This window comes from Zootoca vivipara, chromosome 11 (assembly GCF_965207765.1).
Source record: "Zootoca vivipara chromosome 11, rZooViv2.hap1.1, whole genome shotgun sequence".
Classification (NCBI taxonomy): Eukaryota; Metazoa; Chordata; class Lepidosauria; order Squamata; family Lacertidae; genus Zootoca; species Zootoca vivipara.
The window spans coordinates 25,290,443-25,315,630 of NC_142594.1; the positions used below are offsets into that span (position 1 = coordinate 25,290,443).

Consider the following 25,188-nt stretch of genomic DNA (forward strand, 5'->3'; position numbering starts at 1 on the left):
AATATTCCCAGTGGCACCCACAAATTGAAAAATCAGCTTCAGTCTCTCTGCTGTACTTTGAAAAGGATTAGCCCAGGATGATCCGTAACTTAACGATACGACAACCCATTCCACATGAGAAGAATGCATTTATTATTACTGTGATGATAGATCCAACCTCAGTGGTATTCGTAGCCAGCAGTCCCAAGAGGACCATTGCCTTAATGTTTGGACCCAGATTGTCTTCTGAAGTTACTCCTTGCATTAACCATGCCATAATTTTTTTTTTATGTGTGTGTGCATTCCACAAAGCAAGGTACTGATTTTCCTCTAAATTGCAGCTTTGACCATCTGTTAAACATCTATCATAAGGCCTGTACAATTGAGGCAGATGAAGCAGGTGTATTGCTCAAGGTACAAATAATTCTGGCACAGTTATAGTTCCAGGGAGAGTTGAAGCTGAACAGTTGCAGGCTCCCTTGGCACAATGTAAATCACCTTCCATGCATCTAATGAAGGGTGTGTGTGTGTGTGTTGGAAAGTTGGGAAGAGCAGACTTTTCCTGGATTTTGGCAGGCTAGTAGTCCTGCAAAAGTTCTGACCTATCTAACCAGCAGCACCTATGCGGAACAACTCTTCTTGGCTTCTGTCAGAGCAAAGGCTCAAAGTGGTTACTTGGATTCCACCATCCAGTATTAAATGTGAGTGGAGGGAAGTCTGGTTAATGCAGTGAAGTTTGTACTGCCCAAACGGAGGCCCCTGGAAGTCAATCCCATCTTTCGTTTATCTGTGTTAACATTCTTTCCCCCTGTTGATACTGTTAAATGGTCACCCTATCTTTATCTACAGGCACTGTCTCCAGACTGCCAGTATTTTGCAGAACAGATTCAACCACATAACAAAACTTTAGGTTTGCACGTAAAAAGTGGATTAAAGGGCTCTGTCATGCCGTGCAACTGATCCGACCAGGGATCTCAGCACTTACCTAGGGTTCACGTTCTGTGGATTTGGTGGACCCAGCCTCCCACGTTCTGCTTCTGCCATATTTTTGACCTCATGACCCCCCAGAACACTAAGGACAGATTGGCATCATCAAGGGAGCTTTCTGTCTCTGAACTGCGAACAGCTTTCCAGAGAAGGATCCCATTCAGAAATCTTTTGGGAGGCACAATGGGGCCAATATTCTTCTTTTTTTTTTTTTACTCTCTCACAACAAAATACACAAGTTTTATAAGGGGGCGGGAACTAGTGTAACACAAGCATTTTAGTAACATAATCTCTTTTTTTAAAAAAAGAACTGTGGCTTTAACTTTTTAAAAATTTTGCTTTATTGAATGGCTGATTTATTTCATTTCAAACTTCCAACAATTATATTTTCAGTCAGACCCTGAAGGATCTTAAGTAATGCTAGCAAGCCTGGTGTGAAAATTGATTTCTACTCAGTGACGTCACAGCTCCACTTAGCCTCTAGGATTTCTGTCAAAATGAATACATCTTCCTCACTCATACTTCTTCCCACCCGCCCCTTGCAGGGTTTACACTTCCTTCTTCGACAATCATTTTTTAAAATGCCAGTGATAATTTTTCTCTGTCTGGTATGAAATTCCCTGAAACGATTCCCTAAAACTATTCGTGCCTTTTACAGAAAATTCAGTGGATCCAATTAGTTTTTTCCCCTCAACCTTTGTTTCAAAGATATGATTAATGCCACCAGTGTTTTTACACGAGTAGAATGTGTGTTTTTATTTAAAATGCATCTCTGGGTTATTTGTGGGGCCTGCCTGCTGTTTTTACACGAGTAGAATGTGTGCTTTTATTTAAAATGCATCTCTGGGGCATAGGAATTTGTCCCCCCCCCCTCCAAATATAGTCTGGCCCCCCACAAGGTCTGAGGGACAGTGGACCAGCCCCCTGCTGAAAAAGTTTGCTGACCCCTGAGCTACGGGATAGATATGGATTGTGGCCAGTGCACTGGAGCCAGAGTACATAGTAATATGTATAGAGTCAGAGCCTTGGAAGGAGGAGTGCGGGGCGGGGGGGGGGGGAGTGAGAATCTCTCTCCATAGTTAATAAGACCCTGTTTCACACAGATAAAGCAATTATTTTGTAACAGTTTTGAATATGCACCCCGGGCTTGTTGCCAGCCCACTGGCTAATATAAATCAGTGATGCTCCACTAACTTCATGACCTACATGCAGATGTGCAGTTATTTCAGTTATTGAATCACATCATCTTAATATCAAACAGCTCTCTACATTTAGTTCAGCTTTTAAAAAAAGTGTGTCAAGTTTGGGAACTACAAAAAGGTTGGCAGTGAGGGTAACAACAAGTAGGACCTCCAACAAAATGTCGCAGTATATCTTCAACTCCTAACAAGTGCACTGCTGTTCAGGATATCAGAAAAACTACCATGGCTTTTTCCTTGATATGCTAGTATAGTTGTCAGAAGCTCATTCACATTTAGGATCAATAGTGGTGTATTATTTAGAACAATTGAGGCTTCGGAGATTTTCCAATTTCTTTTTTGTAAGTTTTTTTAAGAGCCCCTGCATTAATGTTGTCTATTGTTTAGAACTCCTGAAGATGGGTCTTTTTTATTTGGAAATGTGTTGAGCTACAATGAAGAGTTCATTTGTTCATTTGTTCCGCTTTGTTCATTTGTTCCCCTCCCCTTACTCCCTATGTAGAGAGGTTCAAGCAGGACAGTTCACCCCACATCTCACAGGTTTTCTGATCCAGTGGATAACCAATGACCACCGACCATATTCAGGGGCTCTTTCAGATCATCACTATTTTCAGGTGGGATTCAGTGACACATTGGCAAATGGATGTCATGCCCCGAAAGCCAATTTGGGGCTCTTGCACAATGGGCCTGCTTCCTCCAAAGACGTGACTTTTTGTGAGTGACGGGAAGATGCTGTGGAAAGTGTGGGATAATGCTTCCTTTGTTGCTACATCGTCTATCCCCCCCCCCCACAACTAACCAGAGTGGATGCTTATTAAACAGCATTGTTCAATCTCCCTGCAAAGAAATGGGCATGGATGCTCAATAAACAGATAATCCAGAAGCACCCTCCATCTTAAATGGACTGCTTGAGGGGCTTATCTCCTTTGTTTTTAGTCCCCCCCCCCATTGGTACGTCTGCAAACCACAGAGCTCCCATGAGGATGCTGAGCCTTCAGTTTCTCCATGGCCTCGTTTTGTTCCTAGTCTTGCATGGGTGCTCAGAGAGTTTGCATGCTTGCATATACATGTCTGTGGCATAGTTAGGCTATTAATAGACAACTGCTTCACGTATATAATATGATAGCTGCTTTAAAAGAATGTAGATCAGATACTTTAAACTTTGCACACTGGACTAATTCTGGTGCCACTTCACTTTGATTAGATTCCAAATGCACAATGGAGTACTATATAAAGAATCATTTTACATGACAGCCTTGTAAGCTAAATTCTTTTCACTGTCACTCACAGGAGCCTTTGCAAGAGAATCACGTTACATTACAAAGTCACCGCTCCTTATTTAATAGGGAAGAAAGGCTGCCAATCCACACTTTTCGAAGTACATCACATTGAAATCAGTAAGATTTCCCCGACTAATTGACTCTTAAGATCACGTTCTCAGGCTGTGCGCACACTCCTGTTCACTCTGTATCCAGTCTACCTCCACCGCTGGATTGGAACACACTTCAGTCACAATCCATATCAAACAGGGATCTATCATGCCGTTTCTTAAGAAATACTGCGTTTTGATGAGCTCTCCCCCAAACCATCCTCAATCTGAATGGAGAAAAAGAACTTTAAAATGGCAATGTGTACACATAGTCAGACATAAATAATTGTCAAAGAAGAGCTTCCTCACTACAACAGCTCCAACTTGTGGACTTGCCTTGAAACTACAGAATTGATTAGGTTTGACCAAGTTAGCATTTATGGATGCCGTTTAGTACATAGGAAGAGAGTGGCTGGATCGGAACAAACAGCTATCTAGTTCAGCATCCTTTTGCACACAGTGGCCAGCCAGTAGGAAGGCCACGAGCAGGACATGAGCCCCAAAGCACTCTCCTGCTACTGTTCCCCAGGGACTGGTATTCAGGGGCATGGAGCCTTTGAACCTGAAGAGTGTATACAAGCTGAACCTTTAAAAACAGCACAAAGCGCTTACGTGCAATACAAATCAGTGCAAAAACTCAACTACCACCACCTGAACACATAAACCCAGGTAGCATAAAATCAACAACAACAACACAAAGGGGAAAGAAATTGGTTCAAGAATTTAAAAAGCACCCAAGCTGTATTATTGAGGAGCTGGGATAGCTCAGTCAGTACAGCATGAGACGCTTAATCTCCGGGTTGTGAGTTTGAGCCCCACATTGGGCAAAAGATTCCTGCATTGTAGGGGGTTGGACTAGATGCCCCTTGTACAGTGGTGTAGGAAGCAGCTCGGGCACCAGGAGCAGCAAACATGACGCGCACCCGGGGGCGGGGTGTCGCTACGTAGCGCACATGCACAGCGTTGCTACGTAAGATGTATACGTCGCTACGTAGTGCGCATGCGTTGCTACGCACGACGTATGCATTGCTACGTACGAAGCATGCATTGCTACGTAGCGCCGCTGCGCATGTGTGCTACATAGTGGGGTGCCGCTGCCACCGCTAGCGCTGCCCTCCCAAATGGAGCTGGGAGAGGGCCGCCCCCTCCGCTCCCCCCTTGCTACGCCCCTGTGGCCCTTTCCAACTCTACAATTCTATATGCCTGCTGCAAATTAAAGGTTAACAATTTTGGGAGAATAAAAAAAAGTCTTCCATTTGTGCTTAAAGTTCCATAATGTAGGCACCAGGTGATCTTCTCCAGGGAGAATCTTCTGTACATAGGCACAGAAGATCCCAAACTGGTTGCTGAATGTCAACACAATAATTTTGACCTAAAGAAAAAAGTGCTTTTTGTTTTTAATTATCCCCGAGATGGTGGGTTAGGAGGTGATAAATAAATAAATGACGATGATGACAATATTAATATTAAATATGAGGGAAGGCAGTCCTTTGGGTAACTCAGCCCCAAGCCAATTAAGCCTTTAAAAGTTAAAAGCAGTACTATGTAGTTGGTCCGCATGCCACTCCATCTCATCAAAGTGACTGTAAATCCACATAGCTTGCCAGGTTCAGTCCCTGGCATTTCAAAGTTCTCTGGTGGCAAGGCTGCCAGTCAGGGCCAGACTGATAGCACAACTCAGTATTTGGCAGTGTCATATGTTCAGATATGTGCCGTGTATCGCTGCTGTGCATCTCAGGTGCTGGGCAAACCCCTGTTATGTTTTGTTTGCAGTTCAGGCCTCACCTTGTTAGTCAAGGTGACTGCTCCTTTCTAATTATTAAGTCCTAACCACAAGCTGTGCAATAACAGTGACACAGTAGCCAAAACTCGCCTGATTGTCCAACCAATGAAAAGGTGGAACAATTCTTGCCACGTGAATCAGAAGGCAGCTGTTTTTCTTTCCCTGTATGGCACGTGGGTTCCTCTGTCCACAAATACTCTGATTAAAAGGTCTCCTCAAGACTGTCACTGTTTTGCAAGAGGGATTCAACTGCACACCAGGAAATTCAGATGTGCCACAACTAAAGAGCTCTTCCACAACAAAAACCCACTTGAAGCAAAAAAGAAGAAAAAAAGAACACTATATGGTAAGGAAAGTGACCGGAAAATGCACTAGAAAGGGCAGGATAACAACAGATTGATGGGAAGTTGCATAACTTCTGTTTAGTTCATTTATACAGTGGTACCTCGGTTTATGAACACAATTGGTTCCGGAAGTCTGTTCATAAACTGAAGCGTTCATAAACTGAAGCGAACTTTCCCATTGAAAGTAATGGAAAGTGGATTAATCCGTTCCAGACAGTCCGCAGAGTACTTAAACTGAAGCGTTCATAAACTGAAGCAAACTTTCCCATTGAAAGTAATGGAAAGTGGATTAATCCGTTCCAGACGGGTCCGCGGAGTACTTAAACTGAAATGTTCATAAACTGAAGCATGGGTGTAATTGGTTCCGGAAGTCTGTTCATAAACTGAAGCGTTCATAAACTGAAGCGAACTTTCCCATTGAAAGTAATGGAAAATGAATTAATCCGTTCCAGATGGGTCCGCGGCGTTCATAAACCGAAAATTCATAAACCGAGGTGTTCATAAACCGAGGTTCCACTGTATACCACTTCATATTTCAGCAGAAATCTCTAAGTGGTTTACATATCCTAACAAAGATGGAGCAAAAGAAGAAGAAGGAAAATACAAATTCCACAAATTCTGCACAATGATGTCAGGCTGAATTCTCAAAAACACACAGCTGCTGCCATAAAACCTCCACACAAACAAATCATATTTATTGCTAAACAAACATTGCCTCTGTGCATATAACCTCTGTGCAAGCTTTTTGCAAACAAATCAGCATGAGCACTCAATAAACTGGTTGACTGGAGGCAAAATTACTTCTTAGCAACACCGCTATGTCGAACATTCAAAGCAGCTAATGATGGACTCATCTAAATGTGAATGCCTCACACTTAGGGACAAGGCTTTTGGTCATTGTGGAAACATCTCATCAACTAGAATTTTTAAAAAATGTGATTTGGAAAACCATTTCCCAACATTTTGTATGTACAATAGCTCTCCTTTCAGAAATATCAGAGGCCTGAAATTATTGAAATGTGCATCCTAATTTAAGCTTCCATTATAGAAAAGCCCTAGCACAATGAATCAATGCCAGAGATTAATTAAAAGGTAATACAATAAGTTGGTCCATATCTAACATCTGGAGCTGCCAGTAGTCAGCTTGGCACTTTAGGAAAAACCATTTTAGCTGTCATCTCTTTAGACCAGGGGTTCCCAACAAAATTTTCTCGAGGACCCCTCATCGAGCCGCTATTGTGACAAGGACCCCCATTAATTCCTAATCCTAAAATTAAAAAGTGAGAGCCAAATTAAGAGTCTTTTTATATTTTATATTTATACATTTTTTTACAGTTGCTTGAACATCAAATGCATTATCTTCCTCTTCATCTGTAGGCCTTTGTCGTTTTAACGAACCACTTTTTAACCAACGGTCCATTTTTAACTACGTGAACTGTAGCTTCCGCGAAAAACAACGCTTTGTTTACAAACACTACTGTTTTGCAAAGAGGCAGCGCGCGCCAGGGAGGAGGGAGGGGAATGGAGAAGACAGGGTACCTGCGCAGTAGCGCACAAATGAAGCCGACGCGCGCAAAGCATCTTGGGGAGGTGAGCGTTAGTAGAATGCACGCGCTGCCTCTTTGCAAAACAGTAGTGTTTGTAAAGCGCCACCTAACGGCATACAGCAGAACTACTGCCTCTATCTAATTCTAGTTTTGCGCTAGACTCTGCTCATGCAGGAAGCGGCCAAAACAAAAAATCTGTTATCATACGAAATATATTTAATATATTTTTTATTCTAATAGCATCTTGCGGACCCCTCTGGCATAGCTCGCGGACCCCTGGGGGTCCCCGGACCACCTGTTGGGAACCACTGCTTTAGACTGCCAGCACATTTATGAGCAGCATTTGGAAAGCCGGTCCTTGCTGCATCATGTCTAAGGTAAAATAGTCACTTCCAGACACCCTTTATATAGAGCATTCATCCTGATTTGTTTGCAGGGAGATTAGATGATGTTGCCATTCATTCCGATTTATTTACGGGAAGGTTAGATAGTTGACATTGTGTGAAAGCAGCTGACACTTTCCAATGCATTTCTCTGTCACTTTTTAAATTTGATCCTTTGGAGAAGTGCTACAGTTTGATCAGTGTAAAGTGCTACAGTTCAGGAGAGTCCCTGTGTCAAATTGTGGCTCCTCGCCTGATGATTCAGTATTAAGCACCCAGGCCAAGAGCTAATGCAAACTGATGTCTCCCGAGCGCTGCTATTCAATACATATGCATTGATTAAAATAAAGGGGTGGGATGGGGAATTGAAGTTAAGAGTTCTGTACATTTTTGTTTTGTTTTCTGTTAACTAAATACAATTGAACCATCAAATGACAAGACCCCCAAGGTAGTAACAACTGGGCAGGCTGGAGTCCACTCCTGGACTCAAGAGAGCACCAGGCAGGGACAGCTCCAGAAAAACTAGTTACATTATTATGGGCCCAAGGATTACATAGAATCATAGAATTTTAGAGTTGGAAGGGATCCCAAGGGTCATCTAGTCCAACTTTTTGCAATGCAGGAATCTCAACTAAAGCATCCATGACAGATGGCCATTCAACCTCTGCTTAAAAACCTCCAAGGAAGGAGAGTCTACCACCACATGTGGGAGTCTGAAAGCTCTTACTGTTATAAAGTACTTCTTGATGTTTAGTCAGAATCTCCTTTCTTGCAACTTGAATTTATTGGTTTGGGTCCTAGGCTCTGAAGCAGGAGAAACAAGCTCCATGTGATAGCCCTTCAGATATTTGAAGATGGCTATCATATCTCCTCTCAGTTTCTGTTTTACCAGGCTAAACATATCCAGCTCCTTCAACCATTCCTCATAAGGCTTGGTTTCCAGACCCTTGATCAACTTGGTCACTCTCCTCTGTACATATCCTTCTTAAACTGTGGTGCCCAGAACTGGACCCAGTACTCCAGGTGTGGTCTGACCAAGGCAGAATGGAGAGTGAGGGACTATTACTTCCTTGGATTGGAACACTATACTACTGATTTGTTGTTGCATTTGTTGTTGTTGTTGTTGTTGTTGTTGTTGTTGTTGTTGTTTAGTCGTGTCCGACTCTTTGTGACTCCATGGACCAGAGCACGCTAGGCAGTCCTATCTTCCACTGCCTCCCGCAGTTTGGGCAGACTCATGTTGGTAGCTTCGAGAACACTGTCCAACCACCTCATCCTCTGTCATCCCCTTCTCCTTGTGCCCTCCATCTTTCCCAACATCAGGGTCTTTTCCAGGGAGTCTTCTCTTCTCATGAGGTGGCCAAAGTACTGGAGCCTCAGCTTCAGGATCTATCCTTCCAGTGAGAACTCAGGGCTGATTTCCTTAAGAATGGATAGGTTTGATCTTCTTGCAGTCCATGGGACTTTCAAGAGTCTCATTCAGCACCATAATTCAAAAGCATCAATTCTTCGGCGATCACCCTTCTTTCTTTATGGTCCAGCTCTCACTTCCATACATCACTACTGGGAAAACCATAGGTTTAACTATATGGACCTTTGTCGGCAAGGTGATGTCTCTGCTTTTTAAAAAGTGCTGTCTAGGTTTGTCATACTGCTGATGCAGCCTATTAAAAACATGAATATATTGCAGCTGGGGGAGTGAATGGGATAGCAGGAAATTTGGGGGGAGCATCTACTACACAGAATAAATTTTGCCACTAGGGCACTAAGTCAAGTAATTGCAGAAGGCACAATGCAAATAAAAACAAAGGTCTAAAACCAGGATAGGCTACTTCAATCAAGATTGGAATTGTTATCTTCTCTTGAGAACCCAGCCAGGATAAAAACTGATTGGGAGACACATAGCACTCACACCTTAATGAAAAGTGCATTGTGTGGGTAGCATACCTGCCATTTTGGGTGGCACTCTCTCATGCTGCACTCTTGTCCTGGAAAAAGGTCCTTTTCGGGGCGACAGTGAGGCGTGAGTCACATGAGTTACCCAGGAGCAGGCCTCAGAAGAGACATGCCCTGGTTTTCGGTCTCCAAAAGCTGGGACAGTATGGGGTAGTGCAAAGTTGTGGCTAAGGGGGTCAGACTAGGACCTGGGAGTTCAGAGTTCAAATCCCCACTCAGCCATACTGTGTGTCCTTGGGCTGGTCACAGTCTTTTAGCCTGAAGCTACATCACAGGGTTATTGTGCAGATAAAATAGAAAGGTGGAAAACCATGAGTACTACACTGAGCACCTTGGAGAAAAAGTGGGATATAAATATTAGAATGAATGAATGAAATAATGATTTATTTGTTTTTTTGCAACCACCAGCACCAGCCATGTCTCCAACCTCTCCCACACCACCTCTTAAGACGTCACCGGTTCTTTTGTTTTCCTTTAGTGGCATTTTCCTATTTCTTCTATACCCAACAACTAAAACATTCGTGCCACCCCAGCTTATCTGCCTGCCGACAGCTCAGAGTTTCTCCTATCCAGAATCCGGTCTTTCAGGTTTCGAATTCTATTTTTAAAGCTCTCACAGCTTTGAAATCTAGTAGCTTAAAAAGGAAAAGAATTCGCTCCAGCATTCCTCAGCTCTGTTATTTCCTCTCTACTCTTTAATTCCCATTCGGCCACAGCAGGGCCAAGCCGAGCAAACTCCGAAGAAAACAAAATCCAGAGCCCGACGGCACTCCCCCTCTTTCTCTCTCTCCCGCCCTCAGGTGAAACGGCAGAGGCCGGACCAGCTTTCCTAGTTTCAGGTGGAGGCCCAGGTGAGTCGAATGGACTTATGGGTAATGTAGTTCGTTTTTTCTTCCAGTAGGAGTTACGAGGCGGCATTGGGACTCAGAGTCCCAGAAAGCCTTGCGGTCTCCAGCCCACAAACAGAAGGTGTGTCTTCTAATTAGGATTCCTAACCTGTTCACTTTTTCTTTTTTTAAATTTCAAGCCAGCATGGGATCCCCAATAGCGCTTTAGCACACGTTGTCTCCAAAGCAATGCCCTTAGGATAAGCAGCTGCTGCGGATTTGAAGGAAGAAAGGACCAAAGGTACGTGGGTTTTGTTTCACCTTAAAGTTTCAAAGTTCAGGTGAAAGGGGAAATGTTGTTGGGGAGACAACAGGGATATGTGGGCAGATTTGCATGCGGGGTGGATCCGCTTCCCGATCGCGCTCTGCGACCATCTTTTTTCCTTTCTTTTAAAGTGGGCACAACGCCTGTACAACCTCAGCATCCGAGCCGCATTTTACTTTAAACTAAGAAGGAGCCTTCGCTGCCATCGCGCCCCTAAGTCTGGGGCAAGTTTACCCTGCTGTTTCTATGTAGAAAGCACCAGTGGGCATTGGAGCCGACTCCTAGGTGCCGAGGTCCCACCCACCCACTCATAAAATATATGATGGGACCACCCTCCCCAAAGCTGATGGGCACTGCCATTTAAATGGTGTGCTTGCACCGCATCATGTGATCGATTACCCAATGCTGTGATCAACAATGCGGGTTAGGGAATATCCCAATATTTTATTCAAGTTGGCTCCCCTGCCTGTGGGCATCACTCCCCATTTTATAAAACCATTTCTGATGTTTGCATCAATAGGAGAACTACTTTTTAAACCCAGAGCAATTTACAAGGTTTCATACACTCCCGGGACACTTTTGCTTTTTAGTCCCTTAGCTTCTCAGCTTGAATCTTTTCTCGTTACAGGGCTCTTGGCCCATGTAAGCGGTGGAGCCGTTTCAGAGATAAAGTAGTCCCTGCTGGCTTCCAGCATAAGACATCGGGTGATAACCTACGAATGTGGTTAAGAGCCCCCTGGCATGTTAAACATCGATTCTGTGGAAGCGTTAGGTTAAAAGCTGGTCGAAACAGTGCCCCGATAACTGCTTTTATGAGGAGTCTAGCACTACTATCCTTTGCCTCACATCACAAAAGAAGGAAACATCCAATTATACATCTTATTCCTAATCCTAGTCATATCTTTTACAGGATGTGACTCAATCCAAAAGTCATGGTAGTGGATTACATATACTGTAGCATAAAGAACAGAAAGTGTGTGTTGGATTCTTTGCTGAAAGGTTTTAATGATGTAAAGTAAGACTTTTGACTGATGAGAGAATTTGAACTGGTTGATTGATGGGCCAGAATGTGAACTGATTGACAGGCCAGAATCTGAAGTATGAGGATACAGTATGTGTTTGTAGCAGTTGTACTTTTTGGCCCAAAGCTTTAAAAGGATGAATCACTTGAAACTGGAGATACAATTATTTACATCTAATTCAATGTGAGTTGAGTTCCATTTGTGGGATGGTTCTTTTTTTTGCCTTTTTTTGGAACCACCGCTTGTGTCCTGTGAAAAACCACATTTATGGGCTGGGAAACCTATGAGAGCAGTGTGGGGTATAGAAGGATGTCACTGGAGGAGGCAGCAGAAACTGAGAGCTTCCCCTTGGCGATGGCCATAGATCAATGGTAGACTATCTGCTTTGCATGCAGAACATTCATGGCATCTGGTAGGGCTGGGAACGTCCCTTGTTTAAAACCCCGGAGAGCTGCTGCCAGCTAGCATAGACTGAGCTAGATGAACCAGTTGGCATAAGGCAGTTTATTATGTTCCCTGCCCAGGCTGAAGTGCCTTCCTCTTCTGCTTGGGCCACTTTGGAACCAACCCACTGGAATATAATGGAGTTCAACATTGTCTATATAGGATACCGGTAGCTTGCAATTTGCAATCCAAACTCTAGCTGGGCAGTCACCATTGCTTATGCTGTTTTATGGTTCACACTGCCTGGGGTGGAGGGCAGTACATTCAGAGAATTCTGGGCTGGCTCAGTCCTGCAAACTGCCTTTGAGAGCTTTATTTGAGTTACCACTGGCTGGGATCTTGCCAGTGGTAGGATACGTATGGTCTTTTGTGTTACCCATCACTGCAACTGTTTCAGTCACCGAAATGTTGGTGGCTTGAACTGCTGTTGGGTCTGGGCTCCCAATCTTCTTCAGCAGCTGTAATATGTGCCAGATTGGGATTATCTAGCTAAATTTGGAAGCCTCTGGGCCAGATGCAGCAGGTTGGTTACGATAAACAACTGTACACAGCCTTTCTCACTGTGGTATACAAACTGCATTAGAGCTTGTGCACAAAATTATGTCGAACCACAGTTTACCCTGAGGCTAAATGATGACTGGCCTTGAAATTTACCTCGTAGCTATTTAAAATTGGATGGACACCGCTGCATTTGCTCAGCTAACTTGACAGTATCCTGTAGCAGTTTGCTCAAAATACTAATTACCGCTAGCTGCTGTGTTAGTCGTCTTATTGAACATAGCTTTCTCTTCTTTATAATGATGGAGAGGCTATTAATTCACTGTAAGAAAAGCTGGTGAGGGAAGAGATGAGGGGGAAATACAGTTAAACTAGCATAGTTCTTTCTTGACAGGTTTTTGTCTTCTAATATAAATGGCCCTTTCCTCACTCACAGTTGCAGGTTTTTCTGCTTGGCAATTTAGATACCTTACTGCTTTCTACGCTTCCTGTATTCCCTTTCCTTCTGCCAATTACTTGTAAAATATTATTTTGTAAGAAATACATTAACAGGTCAAAATGGGATTACATTATCAATTTATAAACTGTAATAGACGCAAAACGTTCATATTTAAAAGCCATCCCCTCCTTTAATCGCTTCTCTGCCTGAGCTTTGCATTCAATAGACACCCTCATTAAATTGCCCATTACGGTGCTTGAGTTTTCAGAGAGGCTTTGGTTAATTCCCAGCTGTTCAGTGTCTGCCTCGCATTTGAGTTATTTCTTCCCTAAGTGCTTTATTCTGCATTTTAGTTATAGCAATTTTAATTGGCTTCTGTGTTACATTTCAGGCTTGTTGGACTTTTCTCATAATCCTATCAAACTTAGATTTATTCATGGTGTTTTTTCAGTCTTGGTTTTGACACATACCTTCTTTGGGTTAAGTCGCACAACCCTCTTGGCACAGTGCTTGCTCCAGAAAAAAATTGATCTGGTCATGGTGTTAGGTAAAAAAATTGACTGGTGTTGATCGTGGTATATATATGCTATGGACACCTGCACAGCCTCTATTAGTGCAGTTTGAGTATTTTCTAAGGATATCTGTTTGGTAAAGTAGATGTGTGATTCATCTCTTTCACATAGGTATATGTATGTTTTTAACAGATTTGTGTGTGTGGTGTGCCTTAATTCTAACAATGTTTGATGGTTTTTAAACTATTGTCCCCCCCCCTTATTTTTCTAGCTGTTCTTATTTTTATCTGTAAGCTGCCTTGTGTTCCTGTCAGGGAAAAGGCAGGGTAAAAAGTAATAATAATAATAATAATAATAATAATAATAATAAATATTAATACAACCCTGAGGTGGATCATTTGAATCTCTGGCAGTTCTTCATAGTTATGGGAGTTAGTGGGAAGCCTCTTGATATTCTAATTACCTAATGAAGTTATTCTTCACTACTGAGAAAGTTGTTGATAGTTTCTCTTCAGTTCCAAGCACCTTACCCCTAAGAAAATAATTACCAATTCATACCTTGATTTTTATGTGATGAAATTAATGCATGTGATGAAATTGTGAATGTTTGTCATGTGTGGCAACAAGTGAGATTTACCAATAGTATCTATCACTACATTTTCTTAAGAAAAATATTGCCGACTGAAAGGAACCTGGATTAGGTAACTGAGTGGCCTTTCAAAAGGATAGTGTATACAGTGGTACCTTGGTTTAAGAACAGCCCTGTTTACAAATTATTCGGTTTATGAACTCCGGAAGTAGTGTCCTGGTTTGCAAACTTTACCTCGGTCTAAGAACAGAAGCCGAACGGTGAAAGGACACCGGCGGCGGGAGGCCTCATTAGGGAAAGCACTCCTCGGTTTAAGAACGGACTTCTGGAACGGATTAAGTTCATAAACCAAGGTACAGTGATGCCTCGACTTACGAATTTAATCCATTCCAAAGGCACCTTCGTAAGTAAAAAAAATTGTAAGTCGAAAAACGCCACTGGAAACGTGATTTCCCTTAGGAATGCATTGAAAACGGAATAATTCGTAAGTCGACAGAGATGGGGATCCAGTGCCTCACCCCCTCAGATGCCAGACTCCAACTCCCATCAGCCCCCTGCCATCATGGCCAATCATCAGGGCTGATGGGAGTTGGAGTTCAACATTTGGCGAGCCACAAGGTCCCCATCGCTGCCTTAAGGCAACCCACCCATTGTATGCATATTTCGAATTGTTCAATACAGCCAGGTCTTTCCTCATCTCAGACTTGAGTGGCACTGTCTTAGTTTCATTACACAACCCTGTTCCTCCAAATTTCAGCACGGTACAGCATATTGAATGGCAGACTGTGTTTTACTCTTTCTGTATGACTGATTGAGCAGGCATGTACTGAACTTGCACTCTTATGATATTCATTGCTATCGGCAAGGAAGCTTGGTTCTCAGCCAGGGAACGTTTCTCTTAGTTTTCACCATTGTGACAAAATATCAGCTGGTGTCCTTTGTTCAAAGTGGAAGGCTTGTTAGGTTCCCGTGAGTTCAGAACACCCAGGGTGACCACCCAGCATCCTCGGACTTTTTCAAAAGATTCTATATATTTCTGAAATGTGAAGCACTAACGGGAAATAGACTGTAAAAGCAGATCCAAATCACGCTCAACTGTCCATTTTTTGTGAAGATAAATTTCCTCTACAAAAAGCCTTGATACAGTGCAGGGGACTGTGGGATTGTCAGTGACTGGCTTTAAAGCTACTGAGCTGTAGCACTCCTGCTCAATTTATATTTAAGAGGCAATGATTTTCAGTTCTAATGAAAAGCAATAAAGGTTTAAAAGCAATGAAAGAACTGGTGGGTTGTGTTGCCTGAACTTCCTGAAGTGGCTGGGGGAGGAACAGTGATATGGGACAGAATTTTCCTCAGAAATTTTGCCAGTGCTGTATTTTTTCCACTGGTACTTTTTGGTTTCATAAGTTCGTCATTAACAACAAATGGGTGCCAATTGCAAATACAATGTTAGGCAAGTTTGGCAGTTTCAGAGTTGTTAGCTTTGTTTATTAAAGGCAAGGAAAATAGGCATGCTGTGACCATATTTTTCGCCCAATAAGACACATCTGACCATAAGATGCACCTAGTTTTTAGAGGAGGAAAACAAGAAAAGAAATATTCTTTTCTAGCGAGCCTTCAAAGGCTCAGAAGAAAAAAGGAAGGAAGGGGTGAGAGAGAGAGAGAGAGGAAGAGAGAGGGAGGGAAGGAAGGTAGGAGGGAGGGAAGAGAGAGAGCAGGAAGGAAGGGGTGAGAGAGGGAAAGAGAGAGGGAAGGAGGGAGGGAGGGAAGAGAGAGAAGGAAGGAAGGAAAGAAGGGAAGGGGTGAAGAGAGTGAGAGAAAGAGGGAGAAAGAAGGAAGGAAGGAAGGGGAGAGAGAGAGAGAGAGAGGGAGGGAGGGAGGGAGGGAAGGAAGGTGGGAGGGAGGGAGGGAAGAGAGAGAAGGCAGGAAGGGGTGAGAGAGAGGAAGAGAGAGGGAAGGAGGGAGGGAGGGAAGAGAGAGAAGGAAGGAAAGGAAGAAGGGAAGGGGTGAAGAGAGTGAGAGAAAGAGGGAGAAGGAAGGAAGGAAGGAAGGAAGGAAGGAAGGAAGGAAGGAAGGAAGGAAGGAAGGAAGGAAGGAAGGAAGGAAGGAAGGTGAGAGAGTGAGAGAGTGAGAGAGTGAGAGAGAGAGGTGGGGGGAAGCAAGCAAGCAAGCAAGTTGGGAGGAAGGGCGGAAGGGGCTACCAACCATCCCTCTTCCGGGCTTGCTGTAAAGCAAGCGGGGCAGGCTTGCTAGCCTCGGTTGGGAGAGGCGCTGTGCCTCTGCCAACGGCGGCTCCTCTGCCTGCTCATCCCGCCGCTGCCTCTCACATGGGCAGGCTTGCTAGCCACTGTTGGGGGAGGCGCTGCGTTGCGCCTCTCCCAATGGCAGCTACCAAGCCTGCTGTTGCAAGCAGGCCTTTGCTCCATAAGACACACAGACAGTTCTCCTTCCTTTTTAGGCACAGCTGCCAAGTCTCCCACTAAAAAATGCGGGATCAGCAGCGGCGTGGCACCAGAAGTCGCTTCTACGCATGTCTGGACATGCATAGAAGCAACGTCCGGAGCCGGTGCTGCCCGATTTCCGGTGCCCAGATATGGGCAGAGCGGCACCCGAAATGGAGCCTCCCTGGCAGCTAGGAAATCCGGGGGATTTCCGGGATTTTTCCCCTATTCGGGATAACAGCGGGAAACGGATTAAAATTCGGGGGTTTCCCGTGAAAAACGGGAGACTTGGCAGCTATGTTTTTAGGAGGGAAAAAGTGCATCTTATGGAGCGAAAAATACGGTAGATCCCTCCCTCAAGAAAAATTCCAATGCAAATTAGCCCAATTGGCCTAGGAAATTTTCCAGTCACAAAATTTTCAAGAAGATCCACGCCACTGGGGAGGAAGAGAGTCAAGAAGATGGGTGGAGAGTGAGGTGGGAATATTCAGTAAGTGGGGTTGCCATATATCTTTTTGTGGTATGTTTGTTTGTAGCAGGTGAAAATTAAACAAGGTATAGCTTTTCATTGTATCTTCATCCCAGGAAATGTTTGTATTTTTTATTGAAAGGAGTCCTGCCAGCTGATATAGTTGACATCCCTAGAAGATGGTGGAGGAGGAACTCGCCATATGCTCCCCCCCCTCTCCAGTCACTCCCAGTTCCCCAAATGGAACAAAGTGGCTTACATTTATGGATCTGCTTAGGGCAGGGATAGGGAACCTGTGACCCTCCAGGTGTTGCTGGAGTCTCAACTCTGATTAGTCTTCACAAGCATGGCCAACAGTCAGGGATGATGGGTGTCCCAGCAACATCTGTAAGGCATAGCTGCCAATTTTCCCCTTTTCTCGTGAGGAAGCCTATTCAGCATAAGGGAATTTCCCTTTAAAAAAGGGAGAACTTGGCAGCTATGCTGTAAGGGCCCAGTGTTCAGATCTCTGACTTGGGGACACAAGAAGGAAGATGAGGCAAAGATGAGGAGTAAGGACCAAATCCTCTTCTCCTCCAGATCTTACTTCCACATTCTAAACTCTTAATAAATAGAGAGTAGGGAGGAGGTCAGCTGGCCTCAACACATGCGGCAGAATGAGGAAGAAAAATCCCGAGATGATAGAACAGGTAAGCTGGAGGTGTGGAATTGCATTATCAGCCTTTCCCAACCTCCAGTCCCCAGATGTAGTCCAATGACGTTTGGGGGACCCAAGGATGGGCAAAGCACACAGAAAGAAATCCATGCAAATCCAGTGCTAGCATGGTAGAGAGTGCAACTGGAGTAGAACTTTTCTCCCCACTGTGCCTTTTTATTTTATTTGCAGTATTTTAGGGTTTTAACACTGCACACCTCCACCTGCATGCAACTTGACACCTCAGCGTGCCATATGTCTAGACCAGGAGCCTCTTTGGAAGTCAGGGCTGGGCTGTCTCCTTGCTGCAAGGCTCCTATATTTTAAGGCTGCATTTAGCGTGCCAGCTTTGAATCCGTCAGCGTAAATGCTAACTTGTCAGTTGTAAATGCTTACTTAAGCAATGTCTTTATTCGGAACATATTGGCAGAGACGCAAAATAATATCATTAACTACCAAGTGCAACACTGGCAGTGTTCTACGCAATCCTGTGCAATTCTAGTACAGTGGTACCTCTAGTTACCAACTCTATTCGTTCCAGAGGTCCGTTCTTAACCTGAAACTGTTCTTAACTAGAGGCGTGCTTTTGCTAATGGGGCCTCTTGCTGTCGCTGCGCCGCCGGCACACGATTTCCATTCTCATCCTGGGGCAAAGTTATCAACTCGAGGTAACTCTTCCAGGTTAGCGGAGTTTGTAACCTGAAGTGTTTGTAACCTGAGGCGTTTGTAACTCGAGGTACCAGTTTAGATCTTATGATTGTTTTTAAAAGTGATGTTGGCTTCTCTTGCCATGTCATCAGGAATTATTGGGGTGGGCTGAGTTTTGTTTCTTCGTATCCTGTAGTTTTATGCACTTTGTGGTCAATGCTTGCTTGCTCTAGTCCTGTCCAATCAACATCCATCCATTTCTGCTTTGGGCAAAATCAGAAATCCTGATACAGGAACTCAAAGGGAATTTGCTACCTGGAGAAATTAGAACAAGCCTAACGGCTATCTAGGCTCCCAAAGCTGGAAAAGCCAATCACCAAATAAATTTAATGTTGAAAAACAGATGCATGTATCTGCCTTCCATGGTCTAGACCAGGCACCCCCAAACTGCGGCCCTCCAGATGTTTTGGCCTACAACTCCCACCATCCCTAGCTAACAGGACCAGTGGTCGGCGAAGATGGGCATTGTAGTCCAAAACATCTGGAGGGCCAAAGTTTGGGGATGCCTGGTGTGGACACCTTAGTTAGAACAATCTGTAGGAATACCTCACGCTGCATTATCTTCTGTTGCTGAGGAAAACAAATATTATTTTGTAATGCACTGGATGATTTTGCTGCTGTGGTGGCAAAACCTGGCTTCACTGGTTAGATCTGAAATATATTTCACTAAGAGACAATGTTTTCCTTTCCCTTGGGGTTTTTTTTATAGCAAGCTTGTTAACCCAGTAGTACCATCAAACTGAAAAGTTCAATGCTTAAATCCTCTCTTTGGGTAATGCATCCCTGAAACTATTGATGCCCATTCCCCCCTGTCAATCCTTTCAGGAGTTTTGTTTATTAGGCCAATATGTTTATTGAATGTCAAGCAGTATAATATTTGAAACTTATGAGTAAAACATAAAGGTGATTCAAAGATATTTTTTTAAAAACGAAGATACTGAAATAGAGCATTTAAAATTGCTGTGTATTTTAAAAGTTCACCAAGGAACCAGAAAACAAGCCGAGCAGTGTGCCCAGCTTTCTGAGGTAAACTCTTTAAATGTCATGCTTGCTAGTCTCCCAAGAAATGCCCTAAGGATGCTCTCAAGTGCCGTACTTGAATAGTGTAAAAAGCTCTCTCTTTTTTTGGTCAGCCACAAGCAGTTTAAAGTGGCATTTATTACTTTTATAGAGCATGCAGTTCAGTCTCCTGTAAAGAGACTAGCTAATAACTGGCTGCTTTCTCACACTAAAACAAATGAGGAGAAAACAGTTGTGTCACAGAGAAATACAGGGCACCCCCCCTTTTCAAGCTCTTGGCTTTCTTGCCCCTTGCCCCCAACACTACTTCCTTCCAATGCCATTTTATAGAAGTAAACAGCTGAGTAGGGGAAACCAAGGCACAGAAAAAAATGGGGAAAACCATGTTGTGTTATAAGCCCGATTGTGTTTTAAGCCCATAATGTGTGCCCTGCCTGAGTTGCTGTGAGTTGGGGTGCCAGTTGACCTGAAGCTCTTTTTTCTCCCCTCCCACATTCACAATGACTCCCTGCTCCTTTTTTAATTTTACAGAAATTCTGCAGGTTCTTTTCTTAGAGGCACTTCTATGACATATGCCATTTTCATACTAAAGTCATCACCTACAAAACCACAGGGAAGGAAGCCAGTCCCTTTTAATTCTCAACCCCGGTCAACTTTAAAAATGTCTAGCACACAAAAAATCCCTGCATCTATGTACTTCGGAAATTTTGCAGGTTTCTTACCTAGAATCATAGAATTGTGGAGTTGGAAGGGACCCTGAGGGTAATCTAGCCCACTACCTGTAATGCAACAACAACAACAACAACAACACCGTTTATTGTGAGGACCATGCCTGTACACAAATATCAACACAACAATAATTAAAAATGTTAAAATTCATTACATACTATCCCAACAAAACCTTCATCCCACAAAACCGGAAGAGAAGGAAAACAAGCAACGAGTTAAACAGACAATGAAGGGGTCTTTACTTTATCATCCATAAATCTTTCCCTGGCTTTCATGGCCTTCATCACAAAGACCGCTACCACATGGGTAATTCATGGGTTAGCATCAACTAACAAAATTTTTACTCTATCTTCAGGATTGATTATACAGTTGGGTATAATTTGCAGCATCGCGTCTTTAAAGCCTGAGTAAATGGGGCAATAGAGGAGGTAATGTATAAGATCCTCTTTAATTTTCATGAAGCAAGGGCATAAACGGTGTTCTGCTGGGATTTTTGTAAATCTACCGGTCAGGTATGCAGTTGGCAATGTTTGAAACCAGGCCATAGTGAAAGCTCTCCGAAGGGTGGGATCAGTGATATCCACCAGGTAGTTGGCACAGATTTTGACTGCTTTTACTTGGGAAAACCAGTAGGAAAACCCATAATTTTTTATCTTCGTGGTGTCTAAAAAGGCGTCTTTTTCAAAGATCCATTCCCGAACTTTATCAGGGCTCCACAGTTTGAGAGTATTAAACTCGGATAGATTGTATCTGGATAGAATATCTAATAGGTTTCAACGCCAAGTAGTGTTATGTTGTAAAGATACAAAGGCTTGTTTAGTCAATAAGGTGTTCGAGGCATCTGTGAGGTTGATGAAAAAATGCAGAAATCTTAAGTGGGCCCTGGCAGACACAGAAGGTAATCCTACTTCCACTCTTAAGAAGGCTGCCGGAGTACCCTGAGGGAGGCCTAGAATTCTTCTGAGATAAAATTTTTGGAAGATTTCAAGCTGTTCTAGCAGCTTCTGATTCCATCCCCAGAGTTCTACCCCATATAGCATCTGGGGAATCACTTTTCCATACCTGTAATACATGATACCTAGTGGTATCTCTCTAATGTATGCAATTTTCATCTAAATTGCTTCACAAAACAATAGAGGGGTATTAAGTGATTAAAATAAATAAATAAATAAATCCCAAACTGGCAAAGGCTGTCCTTGCAGAAGAAACTACTGCTAGTGTCCTTCAGAAATTTGGCTTTCTTCCTTCCCTCAGAGAGGGCTACCGTTAATGAAAGTTTTGTCCAATTCAGCCAAAAAAGAAGAGAGTTATTGATTATTATCTAAAAGACAACAATTACATTTTAAAGGGGTCCAGCAAAAACAGCAACAAGCCATTGCACTGTTCTTCTGGAATTTCTTAGGTGTTATGGAATATAACAAACAAACAAACAAACAATGTCAGCCATTTTCATCAAATTCTATCAAAAAGGGAGGGGGGGATCTAGCCATTTTTTATTTCTCCATAATAGGAAATGGAGGAGCATAAATTTCTTGTTTTGCCAAACTGGGTTTTGAACCTGAACTGAATCAGGCAGCCTCCAAATGGATCCGAGGTGAATTGATCTGTTTTTCCAAAGCACTTAATCAAATTCTGAAGTGAATAATGTAGTTGGCAGGGGCGGAGCTAGGGGGCATAGGGGGAGGGCAGCCCGGGTTCCACTATGGGGGTTGTGACAGTCGACGCCCCATCCAGCAGCTCCCAAGGTGAGCCCCTCCAGCCTCCCGGTAAAAAGCCCGCTCGGCACTGTGGGACATGCTGCGCCAGTGGGCTATCTACCTGGAGCCTGGACGCTCTGTTTAGGCTCCGTTTAGAAGTCATGGGTGTGTGTGATCCCTCTCTACGTTGTACGCATGCGTCGTTATGTAGCGATGCCACGACCCCCCCCCACGGTGCATGGCAATTTGCCACTTCCGGGTGTCGCGGCAGCTCGCTACGCCGCTGGTAGTTGGGGCATATTCCCAGCTCAAATGGAAGCTGGTGTTTCCAAGTCATAAGACATGCTTCAATATATTGGGATGCTGTAGTTAGTAATGCGGGTTCACCATCATGGTGAGCACAATTTGCGGTGGGGGCTTAACAAACCACTCCTGAGTTCCAAAGGTGGGGGCATGAGTGGTCACTGTGGACTAGGTCCTCGGCTGTTGCTGGGCAAATTTGGATTTTGCAGTTTGATGGGTCAGCCCCTTTGGTATAGAAGCCAAAGAGAGAGGTTTCTCTTTCTCTTTGGCTGCGTTTTTGAATCCCCACCCTCCCTCCGCTGTTTTTAGGCCTCTGTGTTGACATTGCTGTGCCTCTCATGGGGTCGCCTGTATTCAGGGGCCTGGTAGGAATTTTTCCATTTGGCTGATTGGCTGGTGCCATCTGGTTTTTGCCTACTGCATAGCAAATAGTCACAACTTGTAAGGTTGGCGGTTAGGCATTGGTTATTGGTTGTATATGGGGTCTGTTGACTGCGTTGGCCCCTTGTTTTAATGTCTGAGTTAGGGGAGATTCCGGTCAGGAAAACAGGGGCTCTATGCAGTGTCCATAACCCCGGTAGGGGACCAGCAACACGCATGAGCCCCTGGGAGCCTGAGGGGAGAGCCTATTGGACCCGACTCCCTGTCTCTCCCTGTAGGGTTTCCCCTTGTTGACAAGGCAAGTTTATTTCTGTCCTTAGGTGACAGTTGGAGAACCAATGCCTACGCAACCACTCACTTGTTTGATATTTGTATTTCAATAAAAGTTGTGGCCAAATTCATGCCAAAAACCATTAAACAAAAATTCTGTCTATGGTGTGAGTTATTTGAGGGGTGGTTTTGGGGACCTCCACACGCAATACATCTATCACAGTTATACAGGTAGGCAGAGTCCCTTCTCAATTGTAGCAACCCAAAAAGCTTATTCCTGCTGCCTATATGGTTTAATCTGTAATATCTTTTAAAAAACACTCCCTGGCTTTTAAGCTACTTTTTACATATATCTAAAACACTGGTAGTGTTTTTGGGGCACTTTTAGTGCATTTCTAATTGTTTTGCTGTGTTTTATTATAAACTATCCTGGTATACATATTATGCAGGGCAGTTAGTATATAAATCCCTGAAATAATAATAATAAAAACATACTGAAACACCAGTATGTGGAACTACTTTCTGTTTAAACTCTGATTGTATGTTTTAAACACAAACCTATGAAAGATCACATTGTACAGTGTATGTTGCAAAATTTGTCAGATAAAACAAAGGGTGCATTTCTCCCCCTGCTTACCGAACTGGATTCGGATTAAACAAAACACCCTTGTGCCACCCTTCTAGTCTGTGTTATGAAATACACACCTTTTCTGGCATGGGTATTAAGTTCTGTGTTTGGAGAACTTAAATGATAAGGCTGTCTCAGTGTTTTGGAATCTTTGAGTGCTCCTTTATATAAGAGTATCACTCTTAAGAGGCTGGAATTAATTGCCTAATCTAGTGTTTACATTTCCAGACAAAAATGTATTGCAAATTCAAAAAGCACTTTTTGGGGGAATAGCATTCTGTGTTTGCTTCCGTAAATTTTGCAAGCAGGGAGTAACCGAGAGAATCATTATAACTGGGCTGACATACTCTCTCTACACCCAATCTTTACTTTGGATGCTAAAACTGAATTGGCAAATCAGATCCCTTCTTCTTTCTATGTGGGAACAAGAACACGTACCCAGGGCCGTCTTTACCCAGGGGTGCTAGGGGTGCGAGGCACCCAGGCATAGAATCTGGGGTGTGTGTGTGTGCACGGAAGCCGCCTAAGCTCTTAACTATCTACCTGTTATGAAATAATAAATAATTTTGATCAAGCTAGAAAAACAAAATACATATATACCTAGGTATTACTGAAATGTATACCTACTGTTTCACTAAAGGACTTTTGACTTTTTGTGCTCATTTACCAAAGACGCACCGCGCCAGTGGTGGCGCTTATCATTCTCAATGGCAACATGCACGTGAAATTAACTAAATTGGGGGGTGCTGGGCGGATCTTTGCACCCCAGCGGTGCATATGCTAAAGACGGCCCTGCACGTATTAATGGGACTTTATAAACACACACCCTGTACAGACATTCAGCAAGTGGGCAATCTGACACTGGGAAGGGGAGCGAAATTTGATTCTGTTATTGTAATTCCTCCCTCTATGCATGGAGAAGAAATTACTTTGAAAGATTGCGCAGGGATAAACAGCCCTTGCAGTCTTAACCATGTCTGCTCAGGTGTAAGTCCTGTTGATTTCAATGGGGCTTCCTCCCAGGTAAGTGAGGCTAAACTCAAATAGGTGACTATCCATGCCTCCCCATTGCGAAGTTAATGCGAGGAATTCCTTAGCCATTTCTTTCTGGACTTTGATTACAATTTATGGTATGCCTTGTGGTTCTAAAACATTTATTGGTTAGTAAAGCAACTTGTCTTAAATCTTTTAGGAAGGAAGATGTCTGCATCCTGTCATATAAAGGAGATTTCATGGAGTAAGTCAGAGGGATGTCTGGTTGACTTAGATGACGGCAGCCCTGCAAGAAATGATTGGACAGGTATGTTTCTAGCATCCTACCTTCTTAAGCAGAGTTCTGATCGGAATCTACGTTTGCTTGATAAATGCTTGGCTTATATCATCATTTATTATTATATTTTATTTATTGAATTCATATAGTGAGGTCTCAGGGTGCTTCAGAGAACAAAATCAAAATATAAAACCACAAAATATACAGGTGAAACTCAGAAAATTAGAATATTGTCGAAAAGTGCATTTATTTCAGTAACACAACTTAAAAGGTGAAACCAATATATGAGATAGATGCATGACATGCAAAGCAAGATATGTCAAGCCTTTATTTGTTGTAATTGTAATTATTTGTCGTTAGGCGGGTCAATTATAA

The 25,188-nt window shown here is 43.3% G+C and overlaps 1 protein-coding gene across 3 annotated transcripts in view; it reads left to right on the top strand.

The window, feature by feature from the left end:
* Window positions 1-10,252: 10,252 nt before the first annotated feature.
* Window positions 10,253-25,188, top strand: part of MACC1 (MET transcriptional regulator MACC1) — a 35,731-nt gene continuing 20,795 nt past the window's right edge. Inside the window, exons 1-4 of one of the 3 annotated variants that reach the window (XM_088653676.1) lie at window positions 10,253-10,398; window positions 10,575-10,675; window positions 20,620-20,692; window positions 24,736-24,843. In XM_088653676.1, coding sequence (XP_088509802.1) covers window positions 24,744-24,843 — 100 coding nt within the window. In that variant the 5' untranslated portion in view covers window positions 10,253-10,398; window positions 10,575-10,675; window positions 20,620-20,692; window positions 24,736-24,743. Of the gene's footprint in view, window positions 10,399-10,529; window positions 10,676-20,619; window positions 20,693-24,735; window positions 24,844-25,188 lie in introns of those variants that run through there. The other 2 variants (XM_088653675.1, XM_035129674.3) reach the window with 2 other exon arrangements.